Source organism: Acartia tonsa, chromosome 5 (assembly GCF_053477335.1).
Source record: "Acartia tonsa isolate MP-2025a chromosome 5, ASM5347733v1, whole genome shotgun sequence".
NCBI lineage: Eukaryota > Metazoa > Arthropoda > Copepoda > Calanoida > Acartiidae > Acartia > Acartia tonsa.
This window is the reverse complement of record NC_137264.1, coordinates 18,747,030-18,763,911: the sequence shown is the minus strand read 5'-3', so window position 1 is coordinate 18,763,911 and position 16,882 is coordinate 18,747,030. Positions and strand designations below refer to the sequence as shown.

Genomic DNA, 16,882 nt, shown 5'->3' with positions numbered 1-16,882 from the left:
TTATAGCCTAGGTAAACTCATAATTACAAACAACCCTTTGTCTGAAAGCCTTGTAATAAGTTGAGCCTGTGAACCGACCAATACATCCCCCCCCGCTACTTTCACTATTAGTGTCACGTGCAAGATATATCAGAAGTTGGTACTATTAACATCCCAAGTACGCGTTGTGTTCTAGACTCGAACCCGACACCAGTCCCCGAACAGCAAGGAGGCTATTTATCATTTACGCTAATTTAGAGGGTTTCTTTAAAGACGCACAATATTTTTTTTTTGGGAGGGGGGGGGAATAAAATGAGGGGTTTAATGGGGGTTATCTAATTTATTTTTTTTTTAAATTTGATGGTGGTAAAACAAGGGGTTTCAAAGTTTGAGGGAGGTAAACTCCCATTTGTTTACCCCCCCCCCCCCCTCCTTAAACGTGATATATTGTGACCAACATTAAATGGCGCTTAAAATTGAGGCGCGTTTGTTGAGTTACTGCTGTCAATCTTGCATTGTTTCCAACTCTTTTCAGAACATAATTCACTTCTGGGAAATTTCTGGCTCACAAAACAATTTGGAATACGGACAAGCACTGAGAAAAAATATCTATCTATCTATCTATCTATCCATAAATCTATCTTTTTATTTATTCATCTACATATTTGTTTCTCTGTCTATTTTTCTATCTTTCTATCATTTATTGATCTGCCTTGATCTGTCTTTATCTTTCTTTTTTACTATCTATCTATCCGTCTATATACCTACCTATATGTCTGTTTGTATTTACAATTTATCTGTCTGTCTATTCATCTATTTATGGAACTATTTGTCTGTCCAAATATATATATATATCAGTCTATGAGCCTATATGTATGTATATCTTTCTATCTGTCTACCTCCTTAAAGTGGCATGTAAAAAAATCTTTAACTTAACAGTTAAATTCTCGCTATTACAGGAATAAATACTTTTATTTTTGGGTGTATATTTGTCAATAACTTAAAAAAACTTTAATGTGCAACAAAATGAAATATTTCTTTTTACTAATTTCAGTAAGAAGAGCATATATAGCCGTTTACTTAAATTATTTATTTGCTAGCCTCAAGCTAAATTCAAAATTATTTAGATGCAAAATTCACAAAGGGACAGCAGTTACGAAAATAAAAATAAATTGTGTTTTGTTAGCCACTAGAGGCAAAAGGCATGGGCTAACATAACAGGCACCTTCTTCTAGATATTCCATTTAGTAAAATATTAAGGTTTTGGACAGTCAGTCAAGATTTTAGGAGAAACTTCAAGTTGATTGAAAAACCTCTGGAAGTGTATGTCGATGATGAATAGGTAAGGTAGGATGGGAGATTGGTGTCGTTGGCTCTTGGCTTCACTGCTGCTGGTGGTGGTGTTGCTGCTGCTGATGAAGGTAGATACACAGCGTAGATGTGGCCAACATAGTATACTTCAAGTTCATATTGCTCATTGGAAGTTTTTTTTATATCTATTTGGATATATCTTATTTTGGGATTATTTCAAGCTGTCTCAACCATGACACTTTGGTTGAGCTTGGACTTCCGAATTAGCGGGAAGTTCACGAGATCAGTTGGCGAACATACAAAACCCCCAATACCAGGAACCATCAAGTTTCAACAGCAGGTTTGAATATAGATTTATTGATGAAATTATTTCAAAAGACCTGAAATTACAAGATCAATTAATAAACAGAATAAAATATTATTCGTTATCTTAAAACTTTGAGCACTAAAAAAAATCTTTTTCTTTTCTTATGGTTAAAGAATCTTTGGAAACTTTGGCTTTTAAAAGAAAATTATTTGGTTTAATAAATCATTGTTAAATGCAACAATAAGGCACATAAAAATTACTAAAACATATATTAATCATAATTAAGTTTCATGCTTAGCTGGCTAAAGCCTTTTTTTTAAAACTACATATAATCGTCCTACACACCATACTTCTTAATCAAATTAACAAATTCTACCTGAAGCTCTTATGGTTTCAAATCCCTGATATACTAGGGTAGTTCACACTCAATGAGACCAATGATAGGCCCAATTTTGTTCTCCGCAATCTTCACACTCTCATATCTCATTCAAAAGTAAAGAACGTGCGCTTCAAAATAAACAAACACTCTATGCCGCGCCACATTATGAAAGGAAAGCCCTAAAAGACGACATTTGCGCTTTGTTTTTGGTTTAATGATAAGGAATTTAATTTCGAACTTGATAAACACAAAGCTTCCTCGAAAAGAGGTTAAGACACACCCCCCGTTTGAAAGTCAAATTAACTTCCTTAACGAGATTCAAGGTTTTTTTCGCGCTGAGCACTAGCAACATTTCTCACTAAACTCAACTCACCATAATCACATGAGAATGGCCACATCCCGAAAACGTGACAATTTTGCTCCTAACTAAATGAAACCCCGTGAAATGCATACACAATATTATACTCCTCACTAGGACTCATAATACCTCACATTTTAGGATAGAAGGATGGGGATTGGTTTGTACCATACAACATTCCATGCACATGACAATCACAAGATCACATACACAATCCTAAAATGGATAATCCTATTAATCATGATGTTGTAAATATAACAACTACACTAATAATAATCATTTCATAATCAATAGGTAATAAATCATTATTAATAAATCAATAAGTACCTACGAAATCAGGTTGAAATGTAAATGTAAACAATAATGGTAAAAATAAAACGAAATAAATCTTAGACAAGAAAATTAAGATTTATAGGTACTTAAAACTAAATTTGTTAAGCATCAAAAAGAGTAGTAAGAAAAAAATTTTTCAAAATCCTTGGGCAGAAAGTTTTTCAAACCTAATGAATAAGAACTGTAATATCTTAATCAACAATAAAACTTTTTAATACTTAAAATAGCAAAATAATAATATCTTCGTTAGAATTTTCATTGAAATTATGAAAAAAATACCAATTTTTCTTTGTAAAAAAAAATGAGACTTTAAATATGAATTTTCAATCATTCCTTGATCTGAATAAAAATGTTTTACTTGATTGAAATTCATATATAATTTTAAAAAAAATCTGATAAAAAATACTTGATTTTTTTCTTAGAATAAATATCGAATCACGCAACCTCGACACATTTATTCCTTTTGGTTAAACTTTTCAGGTAAGTTTTAAAATGAATTGTACTTTTGAAAAGAAATTAAACTCAATAAAATTAAATTTGAGCATATGAAATAGAAGAATATTTAATCGCATTTCATTTGATTCTTATTTTAGGCATAAAAATAGGCATATGAAAAATGTGGCTTTTTACTAAAAAAATCTCAATTTCCATAAAATAAGAATCAATTATTAATCATAATTTTTAACAACTGCCTGACTGATACAGCATGTTCTTCTAGGGGAGATTTATCTGTCAGTATGAACAAGACTCTTGCCGTCTTTCTTCCATCCTCAATTCTCGTCACTCGGCCCATCCTCAAACATCTCATCAGCGGATTGGTACTCGTAACCAGAACTACATCTCCATCAGCTAGTGGCTCTGCCATCTCATCCTTCCACTTGGACATCCGTAATATCTTCGGTAGGATCTCCTGGCGGTAGGCAGTCCAAAACTGGGCAGATAAATCTTCCAACAACTTCAACCTGGAGGAAATTTGGTCCTCCGGTTTCATCGCCACATTGCACAACGGCTGGCGGTCAACATTTCCCAGCAGCTGGCCAGGGGTAATCAGCCGCCAATTCTCCACGTCGTTCGCAGCTTCAATCGTCAGTGGTCTGCTATTCATAATTTTGCTGACCTCCGCCAACAGCACCAGGAGCTCGTTGAAATTAACAGAACTATTCACCAACTTCTTGGACAGCAATCTCTTGGTTAATCCCACCATTTTCTCAGCCTGCCCAATATAATGGTGGGCTCGGGCCGGGATCTGAGACCAAGAAAACTCTACCTGGCTGCCCAACTTCTGCTCTAAAACCTTGCGAGCACCGGATAATTGTGTGCCCATGTCGCTTACTATGATCTTCGGCAGACAATGAACAGCTTCCAACTTGCGCAGGGACAACAGGATACTGCTGGTATCATACTTTTCCAAGGCATCTAACCACAACGCCCCTGAGAATCTGCAGACCACCACGAACACCCACACCTTCTTCGTTGCTGTCTGACTCCTCGTTTTGGCGGCAGCTCTCCTCGTAACCAGCGGACCCATCAGGTCGACTTGCACAGCTTCAAAAGGCCTGCTCGGGACCAACTTGTCAGGTAACACCTCCTTCATGGTAGCACGACATTCCTTAGCCCTCTCAACACTGCAGGGCCAACACTTCTTCACTTCCATGATGGCCAACCTCCTTGCCTTCACAATCCAGCACCAACGGCGGCTCTCAGCTAAAGTTCCACGGACACCAGAGTGAAGCTCAACATGCGCTTCTCTCATAAAAACAGCAGCTAACCAATTACCAGGCTCCAAAATTATTAAACCTGGCATGTCTTCAAATATCATTTTACGGCCGCCAGTCATGGCGTCAATGACTGGCTGTCCTCGACCAACCATTTTAAGAATCCTCATCTCCCTGGTCACATAATTTCCACCGGGACCAACGACAGGCCAGGTCAATGATACTTCATGCACTAATGGATTTAATGACGCATAATTGCCTTTAGCATCATTTATCCACTCATCCTCTTGGCTTCGTGACACAATGAAAAGTTCCGCCGCCGCCATAAAATTGTACAAAGACGGCTTGTACACAGAATCTGCGGCTGCTACATGACTACCAGCGGCTGTAGCCTTACCTTCTTGTCTGCTCTTTAGCTTCTTCAACCAGGTGTTCGCAACTTGCAGGACAGCTGCCATAATACGTTTGGCCTGTCCAAATGATCTCCTGTGCTTAAACCTAAAGACATCTTCAGCGGCTTCTCCGGCAACTTTCATTGAACATAACTTAACCATTTTGGTATTCAACTCCTCTGGGGGTAAAACCTGCTTGACTTCTTCGGCAGTTTTCACCGGCCACGCACTTTCATCCTGGCGCAACCATTCTGGGCCCAATCTGTACCTGGAACCTGGTCCCAAATCTGATACTTTGCAGGTGCTTCTGGTGCCCAAATCTGCAACGTTTTGCGTCCCCGGGACCCACCTCCAGTCATCCTTGTTGGTCGCGGATTGAATTTCTCCAATACGATGAGAATTAAATGTGTTCAACATAGCACTGTTGGAAACTATTTGTGATAAAACACACGATGAATCAGTAAAATACATCACTCTGATAATATCAAAGGGCAGGGCATCTCTGACGGACTTTGCCAACCTTGTGGACATCTGGCACCCCATCAACTCAAGGCGTGGAATTGATTCACACTTGACCGGCGCAACTCTTGACTTGGTGGCTAGCAGAAACGTTTCAAATCCTTGTCTAGTTGGCCACCTCAAATATGCATTACTTGCATAAGCCTCTGATGACCCATCCGAAAACATCATCAAGGATGGAAGGCCAGTTGGTTCATCCGGAACCACACAACGGTCAAACTCCAATTTAGCGACCTCAGCTCTGTCCTCCAGCGACTGAACAAGTTCATCCCGTAGACTTTTTGGAATGAAATCTTGCCAGCCCAAATTCAGCAAACAGGTTTTCCGCAGGACAAGTTTAATTCTCAACAGAATTGGGCTACAAAGCCCGATCGGGTCGAAGGTTTGGGCGGCGAACCTGTGGACCATCTTCTTTGTCAGATTCTCGTCCAAGGCGTCCTGGTGGTTGTACAAATCAGCATCCTCTTTCACCTTCCTTCCCTTGACTTTACCATCTTGGTTGACTCTTGTGGCGATGGACAACACATCGGTGGCTGGCTTCCATATCAGGCCGAGAACCTTGGTAGGCTGGCAATCATCTCCAGAATAAATGACTTGTGGTTTCGATCCTGCTCCCGAAATAACGTCGTCTATGAAGCTGTGCTTCTCAAGCTTGACTGCAACTGGAATCTGAGGTAACTTGAATTCCTCATCAGGGTAGGTAGGTATTTGTGGCTCCTTCCATAATTCAGGTTTGGCAACAATTTCACTACCATTTATTTGTCCCTCTCCATACATCTCCTTGACCTCTGCTTCACTCTTTCCGCCGAACAGGCGGGACGTCAACTTCAGGGCTGTAACTGCCAAATTTCCCGCAGCTAACTCGCCGAAATTTACAACTTTGGTCAGGTAAATTTCAAGTGGACCATCTGGCGTCGGGGAAAATAAAACTCTCTTCATCTGGCTGTCGAACTCTGTGGCCAGGATGGAGTTATAAAACTTGGAGATATCCGCGGTTATACCAACCTTGTAACCGCGGAAAAGCATCAAATGATAAAATATCTTCTGCATTGGCGGCGGGCCTCCCAGCATTATGTTATTAAAACTGGTACCCTTGAACGTCAGAGAACTATTGGCACACAATCGCATGGGTGTGGAACTTGAATCCTCCTTGAAAGCAACCACTATTGATGAACAAGACTTAGGTCCTTCATACTGCAACTCTTCAGGCGTGGCTTTTTGGAAAACGCCTCTTCTTATGGCGTCGTTGAATACCTCCACATACATTCCATAGGTACCTTCCTTGACCATCCTGGCACGATCCTTTTCAGCAATTTTGCGGGCTAAACTTTCATTGTAGGGTAAAGTGTGAGGATCTTCAATATAAGCATATTGACCTGTCCACTTGTTGGACTGCAAGTCTAGTGTTAAACCTGCCTCAATTATCCTCTGCCTCTCACGCTGGTCCCAGGTAGTGCCGTCGGCCATAGCCTTGCACTCTTGACAAGCAGTACATCCAGGACAAAGTGCCTGCGGCTGTATGCCAAACGATTCAGACGTCAAAAAGTCTGGCAAGGTGCCTCCACTGACACTGACAGCCTTATAAGCCGACTTTTGATCTCCAGCTCCACCATCAGCACTCGTACAGATAAAACCACTACCAAAAATGGTTCGCCACAACATAGACTGGCCCACTTTCTGGTAGGTTGAAGGAAACACGTCAGGATGTGTATTTCCAATGATGATATCTAAGCCTCCACTAACATATGTAAACCTTTCTGGCGGCATTTTAAATATCTCGGCGGCAGTTTCGGGGTGGACCGAGCGCATCTCGTTGGCCCCGCCGAGGGTAGGCATGACAGCTGCCTCAAACTCCCTCAGATTGCCGTCCCTATCCTTCAAATAAAACACAACATTGCGGCAGGAAGACTCACTACCATCAGCTACAGAAATAGTTGTATATCTGCCGGTAGATTTCAGCTTCAACTTGTTGGATAACTTCTCAGACACAAGTGGCAAATTTGCCCCGGAGTCAAACATTACCGTGGCGTGGCAGGTGCCGCCGCCAGGTGCTACAACAGGAACTAACTGCAGTAAGAAAGTACAGGGGCTGGGTGCAGAACTTGACTTGTAAACTGTATTCACACCAGCACTAGCCTCATGGAGTAACCTGGAATGGTATCTGTCGCAATTATTAGTACCACAAACACCAAGCTTATCAGACTTATTACACTTGTCAGCAGTATGGCCGTCACATAGGCAAAGTTCACATAATTTCTTCTGCTGGACAACTTTCTTTCGGTCAACCACGTCCATCTTCTTAAACGTGAGGCAACGGAAAATCGGGTGTTTCTCCTTGCAGCTCTCCACAGGACATGCACTGTTCCACTTGGAAGCCTTGCCCTTTCCAGCCTTCCCATTCTTATCGTCGCTGCGGCCAGATACTTGCGCGGCGGCAGCTCTATCACGATTTCTCTTGCCGGCGCCATTATCATAAGACATATCACCGGCCAACATGGCACCCCTGGTCCTCTCCAGCAGTTCTACAATCTTCGGGATGTTTGGTTGGTTCATGCTACCAAGCTCCATCATAATTTTGTCTCTCAAATTCTCAGGGCACTTGTCTTTAAAAATATGAATAAGAGTCAGGTGGTTGTAGTCCTTTGCAGCAGAACCAACGATGGCTTCTACCTCCTGCATCATGCTCTTGAAGGTAGCAATTGCGCTAACCACGTCCACAGGTTTATCCACAGGTTTCATCTTGTTCAACTTAGTTAAAATCCTCATGAACCGGCGAGTGTTTGATAAAAACATCTGGTCAAGAAACGCCCATTGTTCATTGTGATCTCTAATCGCTGACACTTGCTTGCGTAGTTCCGGGTTGGTTATCACCTTCTCCATACACAACATCAGACTTAACCTCTGGTCAGCAAATCCATAACCAGAGCATAGATCCTTAAAGACCTGTTTAAAGTTTGGGTAATCCGTGTCAGTACCATCGAACGACGGCAACAAACTGTTGTCCCAGCGCCCATACTGCGGGTTGGAACTCCGAATATCCACGGCAGACATACTTCTGGAGAGCATGGCAGGTGTCCCACTCTCATCCAGGTTAGATGAACGACGTTCCATCTCTCTAAGCCTTCGGTACATATCACGTACTTCTTGGCGCAACTCCACGGAAATTTTAAGCACTCCCATGTCCATCTTCACCTTCTCAATGACGTCAAGGTTCCTGGCGACAGTGCTTGACCTCGCGTCATCTGAATCATTGTCAAGCCAGTACAGAATTTTTGTACACTGCTCCAACGACGCATAAACTTTATCTGCAACAGTTTTCTGCTCACTAGCTTCATCCAAATCACGCTTGAACTCGCGCAGCTCACTAGTCTCCACGGCAGGTTTTAGACTTTTTATTAGGTCAGATTGGTCCTTGACCTCACTAAAAATGTCACGAATTGATTTTACATTCACATTTTCACATGAACTAAAACTTTGGCAGGCTTTTAGATTGTCATAAAACAATTTTAACTGTTCATCAAAAACTTCTAGCCTTTCACTGCCAATAGCGATTGCTCGCTCAATTTTCTGCTTTTTGGTTAGTGGCATATTGATTCACTAGGTACTTATTTCACAGAAAAATTGTCACAGTTTATTGCATCAATAATTCACTAGATGCTATTGATCTCTTGATGAATGCTAACGCCTATTCATCAGATATTTTGAAATTGTCTCAACCATGACACTTTGGTTGAGCTTGGACTTCCGAATTAGCGGGAAGTTCACGAGATCAGTTGGCGAACATACAAAACCCCCAATACCAGGAACCATCAAGTTTCAACAGCAGGTTTGAATATAGATTTATTGATGAAATTATTTCAAAAGACCTGAAATTACAAGATCAATTAATAAACAGAATAAAATATTATTCGTTATCTTAAAACTTTGAGCACTAAAAAAAATCTTTTTCTTTTCTTATGGTTAAAGAATCTTTGGAAACTTTGGCTTTTAAAAGAAAATTATTTGGTTTAATAAATCATTGTTAAATGCAACAATAAGGCACATAAAAATTACTAAAACATATATAATCATAATTAAGTTTCATGCTTAGCTGGCTAAAGCCTTTTTTTTAAAACTACATATAATCGTCCTACACACCATACTTCTTAATCAAATTAACAAATTCTACCTGAAGCTCTTATGGTTTCAAATCCCTGATATACTAGGGTAGTTCACACTCAATGAGACCAATGATAGGCCCAATTTTGTTCTCCGCAATCTTCACACTCTCATATCTCATTCAAAAGTAAAGAACGTGCGCTTCAAAATAAACAAACACTCTATGCCGCGCCACATTATGAAAGGAAAGCCCTAAAAGACGACATTTGCGCTTTGTTTTTGGTTTAATGATAAGGAATTTAATTTCGAACTTGATAAACACAAAGCTTCCTCGAAAAGAGGTTAAGACACAAGCTAATTTTATTCTCCCCTTTCCTTTCCTTTTCGAGTCTCTAGATACTAGGGACGAAGCAACTAGTAACTGTCCCTTTAATGCCTAAATGCCTGAGTTGCTATTTTAAGGCAGTCAATTGGTTTACAATGATGGCATTTTCAGTCCAGCAGTGTTCATACAATAACTCGCAATAAGATATACACGCTGATATTAGCTTGACTGTAAGATGTTTAATCGACTCTGGAAATCACAGCGTCATGCAAAAGACATGAAATTGTATGTTATCTATCTATATGTCAAAATAGGGAGAATGTTTTTACATATAAGCAGGTGCAACAGTAAGGACTCCCAGACAAAGGTCGTGCAAAGAGATTGACTGACTGTAACATTAATTCAATAATCTTGCTATGTTAGAATTTACAGCTAGTAACATATTGTTAATTTTTATAGAATTTACCTGTGCTAAATCAAAGTATAAACTCTTAGCGAACATGTAAGGACGTGTTGTTTATTAGTTAGAAAAGAGTCATAAAGTTGAGAATAATCACTTTTCAGAAGCTTACAAGCTAACAAGGTTATGCAGAACTAGTGTATTCGTTGTAGAGGCGAAAATACTCTTTGATTACGAATTTCTGGCTGTCTGTAAGAAGAGTGAATTCCTCATATGTCTTTAAAGATGGATACCTGATTTTTTTGTGAAAGTTTTATATTATCAAAAACCTAATATTCGATAACTTAAATCTGTCTGTCTGTCAGAAACGTGATTTTTATGGTCATAGAATCATATAATATATAACTAACCTAACCCGTTCAAGGTACTTTTTAGAGAATAAATATACAAACCAGCACCGTCCAAACTTTGCAACCAAAAAAAATTATAGAAGGTTAATGATCTTTATTTTAATTCATCGTTTATTGTCTTATGCCGTATTTTTGAAATTGAACAATTTTAGAGTATATTTGCTGTAAAACAAGATAAATTTGGTCATTGTCATCTATTTTATTTCTATTTACTGGCTAAAATTTGAAATTCATCCGCCATTTTTGGTTGGTTTTACAGGAAAATACTAAAAGCCTATGGTACTAAATTGTAGGCAGTTAATGATTATTGCAATGAGTAGCTATTTTAGCAAATCTTATACTTCTTGTAGCTTATAAGATACTCTATAAATAGAGGTTAGTTGTAGGTTGTGTTTTTCTCGACGCCTTATAGAGGTTTGTTCATAAGAGTGGTGTTAAAAGGGTCATAATAAACTAAACTAAAATGGAGGGAGGAGGGGGACTATTGGCTGTTTATTACACTTGTCCACAAAGTTTTAATATTACGTTTTCTCATTCAATGGCATAACAACCTTGGGGGCTTTCATTGAATTTGATTGGATTGTTTAATTATTAAGATGATCTGAGTGTCCAATCCAAACGCTTAATTACTGATTTTAATCTACGGAAGGGGATTTTATGTGTATCATCATTGGGGAAGTACATCAATTTATTGACCATTGTCTTATTTCTTTACATCCCTGAGTTTGACCTGCGATCGGGGCTCAACACGTAGCGCATCCGCTCGTTGTCGGGGAGGTGATAGGTTCGAATCTCGACCTAATACCACGTCACAACTAAAGACGCTAAAAATTGTTCTTACTATGTCAGATGATCAACATCAATAGTTAGAGTAGGGAGATTCCTTTGCCAAAATCAAGCAAAACTTATTACAATGCACAGTTAGGACTTCTCGGACAAAGTTCGTTCAATCAAAGAGTTGGTTGTCTGCTGGGTGTTACTTAACCTCATACCCCGGTTTTGGGACAGAAAATAAGAAGTTTGGCTCCCCTTAGTTATCCTGGGTTATTAAATTTCAATTTCAATTTTTTTACATGAATAGAAATATCTTGGATAACAGTTAGGGAGTTGAATCCATTTTTATAGAAGCAGAAATATAATCTATGATTATGGTTTGGACACTCTAAAACTGTAATCTACCTTTCCACTTTCCCCTCTCTTGGTGAAGATATCTTCAACGCCGATACGATTTTTGAAATGTAAGATTCTACTTTCCCTTCTCTTGGTGAAGATATCTTCAACGCTGATACGATTTTTGAAATGTAAGATTCCACTTTCCCCTCTCTTGGTGAAGATATCTTCAACGCCGATACGATTTTTGAAATGTAAGATTCTACTTTCCCTTCTCTTGGTGAAGATATCTTCAACGCTGATACGATTTTTGAAATGAAAGATTCCACTTTCCCCTCTCTTGGTGAAGATATCTTCAACGCCGATACGATTTTTGAAATTTAAGATTCCACTTTTGCCTCTCTTGGTGAAGATATCTTCAACAAGAGAGACAAAAGTGGAATCTTATTGGAAGCAAAAGATCTCAATAATTGGTGGACCGAAACAATTTTCCTACATGTGCTAGGAAGGTTTTTAACTTTTTTTTCGGGGAGAATAAATCCCTCTTCCCTTGGTAAAAATTGCCAAAAAAATTAACCCACCATAATTTTATTACTTCTTACCTCTAGGGTTACAGTCACAATATATAGTAAAAGTAGAAAGAGCAAAATATGAATTGTCGCAATCCTAATAGAACAATGACACCTTTTACTTAGTCTGCAATAAAACAAGGATGACAACATCCATAAAAGCGAAGCACTGAAACGGTAGGACAAACGGACATTAACACTTGTATAGTGTTAGAACTTAATTATCATAATATAAATTTATAAGAGTCAAAGCAAAATTGTAAGTAAATTTGTTGAAAAACTGCTTGATACAGGAAAATTTTTATGGACATACTTACATTTTTAGGACTTGATTATAGAGTTGCTTCGCTTAATACATTATACTTTGTTGTCCCAGGAATCAATATACCAAAAATCAGATCAATCCGATGATTAAATCACATAAAAATTTGTTGTTAAAAAAGTAAAAAAATCAACATGTTTAAAATGGACGTACGGCCATTTTGGTAATGATTATAGAGTTGCTACGCTTTCTAAATCGTACCTAATTACTAAAGGAATCACCATGCAAAATTTGAAATCGATAGGACAATTCTAACATGCCTAAATTAACGGAAAAAGCTATCCGTTACGGACGTACGGACGTACGGACGGACCGACCCTTATTATAGAAAAGCTTCGCTTTTAATAAACCTTTCCCTCCTAAAAGAATTTTTCTCAAAAGGGTGTTTGATTCTGTATGTTGGAAATACCAACGCGTATATGTGTATAATAGATATAGTATATCTAGATAGACGAACTGGACCTATAATCTGTCAAACCTATAAAAGAAACTCTGTTTATTTTTTTTGTTTTAAACGATTCATTCAAGTAATACATGCAAAGAAATTTGGCGGAAAAAGCAAATTTTATCCTAAGAAATTTAACTGTTTATAGCAGACTCTTTATACAAAAAAATAATCATTCCCTTTCTTAGTACATATTTCAACCAAAAACATGGCCTGATTGTTCCACCAATGGTAACCTATTGGCTGATTTAGAGAGTGTGTAATGTGTATCTAGATTATCTCTATTATGTGTGTATAAGCAGAGAGAGAGAAAGAGAAAGAGAGAGAGAGAGAGAGAGAGAGAGAGAGAGAGAGAGAGAGAGAGAGAGAGAGAGAGAGAGAGAGGTACATTGGGCTGTTTTTAACACTAGTCCCCAAAGTTTTACAACGGTTTCTTATTCGTTGGCTTAACAACATTTGGGACTTTATTGGATTTTGATTGGTTAGTTCTTTAAGTTGAGTGTTCAATCGCTTCAACCACTAATTTTAATCTGAAGAAGGGATAATTTGTGTACTATCATTGGAAATGTACATCTATCTATAGGCCATTGTCTTATCCCTTGAGATGCCTGATGTATATAAGTGTGATGTATCTGATCCTGTCCATCTAAATTGCCTTCATCATAAGCATGGCCAAGTACGGTGAGCTGGGGTATTACAGACACAGCTGGGGTCTAAATACAGGCCGTGTTCACAACATACAACTTGGTAACAAATTTAGCAATAGTTAGTTTAGTAAATTGTTATATTTAGTAAAAAAAACAATGTTGGGCATGGACAGAAATTTATAGAGAATTTTATTTATATAACACCACTTTTATCTGACATCTTGAACTTGAACTTTTGGTCTGTAGCTTAAGATTTTGATAATTACTAAACCGATTGAGTTCTCTTTTATATGGAAGCTTCCCATTGTTACTTAAAACAAAACATAAAGCTTGAATCTACTCAAAGAAAACATTTTATTTTCGCTTTTCTATGATAAAAATAATTTTATTACCATTACCTCGTAAGGGCTGGATTCTCCTTCGATTTTAACTGATCATCTAGATAATCGTGTAACGGGATTCGATACTCTAACACCCAAGGATATTAGGTTAAGTAACATCCATCAGACAACTAACCCTTTAATTGTACGACCTTTGTCTGAGAAGTCCTAACTGTTCATTATAATGAGTTGCGCCTGTTCATGGGCCAAGGAATTCCCCCTACTCTTACTATTTATGTCACACACCTGACATAGCAGCAGTAGGAACCATTTTTAAAGACTTTAGTTATGACACAGTGTCAGCCCGATATTTGAACCTATCACCTCCCCGGCGACAAGCGGATGCGCTATGTGTTGAGCCACGATCACGGGTTGTGATAAAAATGTTTGGCAGTTTTAAAGAAACTTTGTGTATCCAAAAAATGTACATAATATTAACTTCATAACTGATATAGATATATCTCAACAAGTAAATATAATTTCAGTACAAAAACATACATATTTTATATTCAATAAAAAACTGAACGAGAATGACAACATCCAGAAGTAGCAATGCTCATAAATTCATATAAACTAGTTTTATAGACTAAAAAGGTATTTTTAGAAGCAAGTTTAAATGAAAAAAAACTCTTCAAATTACAAATTTTGCCAATAAAGGTATTTTAGATTTATATATAGTTACTGCTGTATTCGTAAAGTAACTTTAACGAAATTTAAACAAATATCGTAAATAATCTCCAACCAATATATCAAAGTTCATGAATGTTTGTGTGCCCAGTAAGATCTCGAAAACGACAAAACTGCAAATCTTAATTTTAAGACAATTGTATTAACACTGATTTTAAGGGAAAGTTTGGAATAGAAAATTAGTCTAAAACCATCCCAAGATTCCAACCTACATACAAAATTACATAATACCTTTAAGGGACCTATGTGAAACTTACTTTAAAGGGAGAACTCAGTCGGTTTATTGTTTCGTTAGATCTTAAGGCAAACAAAAAATCTGTCCTGTATACAAAACCTACAATAAGTTCTTGTCTAAAGTAATGCATTAAAAAAGTGGTTGTGTCTGACACAATATTATGTTGATATAACAACAGCTCAAAATTTTGACTTCTATTTTTGCTCGAATTGTGAGAAAAAAATAAATATCTTGATATTTGTAACAAACTTAGCTAAAATATTTAAATTAAAAGTTTATAAGCAATAGAAAGGGATAATCAAAATCAGATTTGTAAATTTTACATGATAGGTTGTGCAGAAGGGACAGTCTGCCTTTAAGTTTGTAGGCTGATAAAAAAAAGTGGGGAAGGGCCTCCCTAGGGGTACAGGGTTGGCACATATGATGATAAATAAATCTTTCCAATCAAAACTGTTGGCATCCTTTGTCAACATTAAATTTTATTGGTTAATGTCCTCTATCCAATTTAGGGAAAAGTGGTTATTGATGACCAATTATCAACATTCTAATATAATATATTACTATATTCTTAAACTGATACACGAAATGTTATGTGTGAAATTCTTGCCTGGGTAGCATTGGATATGCATATTCTAGTCTATATTTAGAATATGAATTTTTGTTTGTCATAAATTGCTATAAGTGTCACCTCCCCCCCTCCCCCCCCCCCCAACCAATTCTATTTTTGGTTGCGATGATTCTCTATAATAAGCGAACGTCCTTTTGTCTGTTGGTAAAAGTATTTTCGATACAGTTTTTTACAAAGTAATTTTGATAAAAGAGCTTCCTTTAAAGTTTCTAGAAATGTAACATGAACAAACATAACCAGAGCAAACCAATCAATCCTCATTTCCTTGGGTTAAATGGCTTCATTTAGGGGGGTAGCTTCATTATAAAATTTAGGATTTTGGTACTAAACATGAAAATTTTCCAAAAATTTTCTTTTGATTTATAAGGTATTTTTTTGTTTTCTTAGAGACTAAAAGGAACACTATTTATCTTAAAAATTTGAATGACAAAACGTATGCTATAATAAATGGTTTTAATTTATAATCATCTAAATTATAGTACAATAGGTCTCATTGAAATCTTGTTTAGGTACCAAAATTTCAAACTATTAGAAAAAGTACGCCATGTCAAAAAGTTTAACACACTAAAATGTAAATAGTTTAAATGACCGAGGATTTCCTTCCTATCTTAATCAAGAACAATCATACCTAAAGTAGGGGAAATAGAGATTTTACAATATTAATAGTTTTGACTGGGTACTTCAAATATCATAAGATAGTTAAAAATGGCTTTGAAGGCGATTACCATCCGCTGGATTAGAACCGGTTTGAAAAGTGGTGTTTTTTTTGTAAAAAAGTAGTTAGTTACCGGCAACCTAAGTTTCTGACAAAGATAAGGTTATTTTAATTGTACATAAAATGTAATAGTAAAATGCCTAGAACTTTTTTGTTATTGAAGCTGAAGGCTTCAAATTTGGGGTATTGAGTCTACTTGTGGCAGTCTTTCATCAGTTAAAGCGTTGTATTTCTTGCATGGTTCCTTTAAATAACTCTGTAAATATGCGTATACCTCGATAATTTTAAAACATAGATAAGGTAAAAAAAATACTCTAACTTTAAAGCTGTTCTTTACAGTTACTTGTTCTTCTGAACTTATATAAACTTTAAATTGTTGTGCTACTCATTAATATAACTATCTTTGCTTTTAAACAAACACACAACTTTATTAAAAGTATTAAATTTCCTATTTTAAAGAAGATTCTCCTTGAGACTACTTTACATGTTTGTGTCCTGGCTTGCTACCAAATGTTTCTCACAGTGTACCATCACTTCCACATGGTGTCATTTCATTAAACAATGTCATATTACCAAAAAGACACAATTTTAAATAATCTAGCTGTAGAATTTGTTTAA

At 37.2% G+C, this 16,882-nt stretch overlaps 1 protein-coding gene across 1 annotated transcript; it reads right to left on the bottom strand.

The window, feature by feature from the left end:
* Window positions 1-1,361: 1,361 nt before the first annotated feature.
* Window positions 1,362-9,580, bottom strand: LOC145320043 (uncharacterized). Its single transcript, XM_080162481.1, has 3 exons — window positions 9,462-9,580; window positions 5,888-9,159; window positions 1,362-1,436 (listed from the first exon to the last, which is right to left on the bottom strand). Exons 2-3 carry the CDS (start codon window positions 8,879-8,881, stop codon window positions 1,362-1,364), a joined length of 3,069 nt encoding a protein of 1,022 aa, XP_080018607.1. The 5' UTR covers window positions 8,882-9,159; window positions 9,462-9,580.
* Window positions 9,581-16,882: the final 7,302 nt, after the last annotated feature.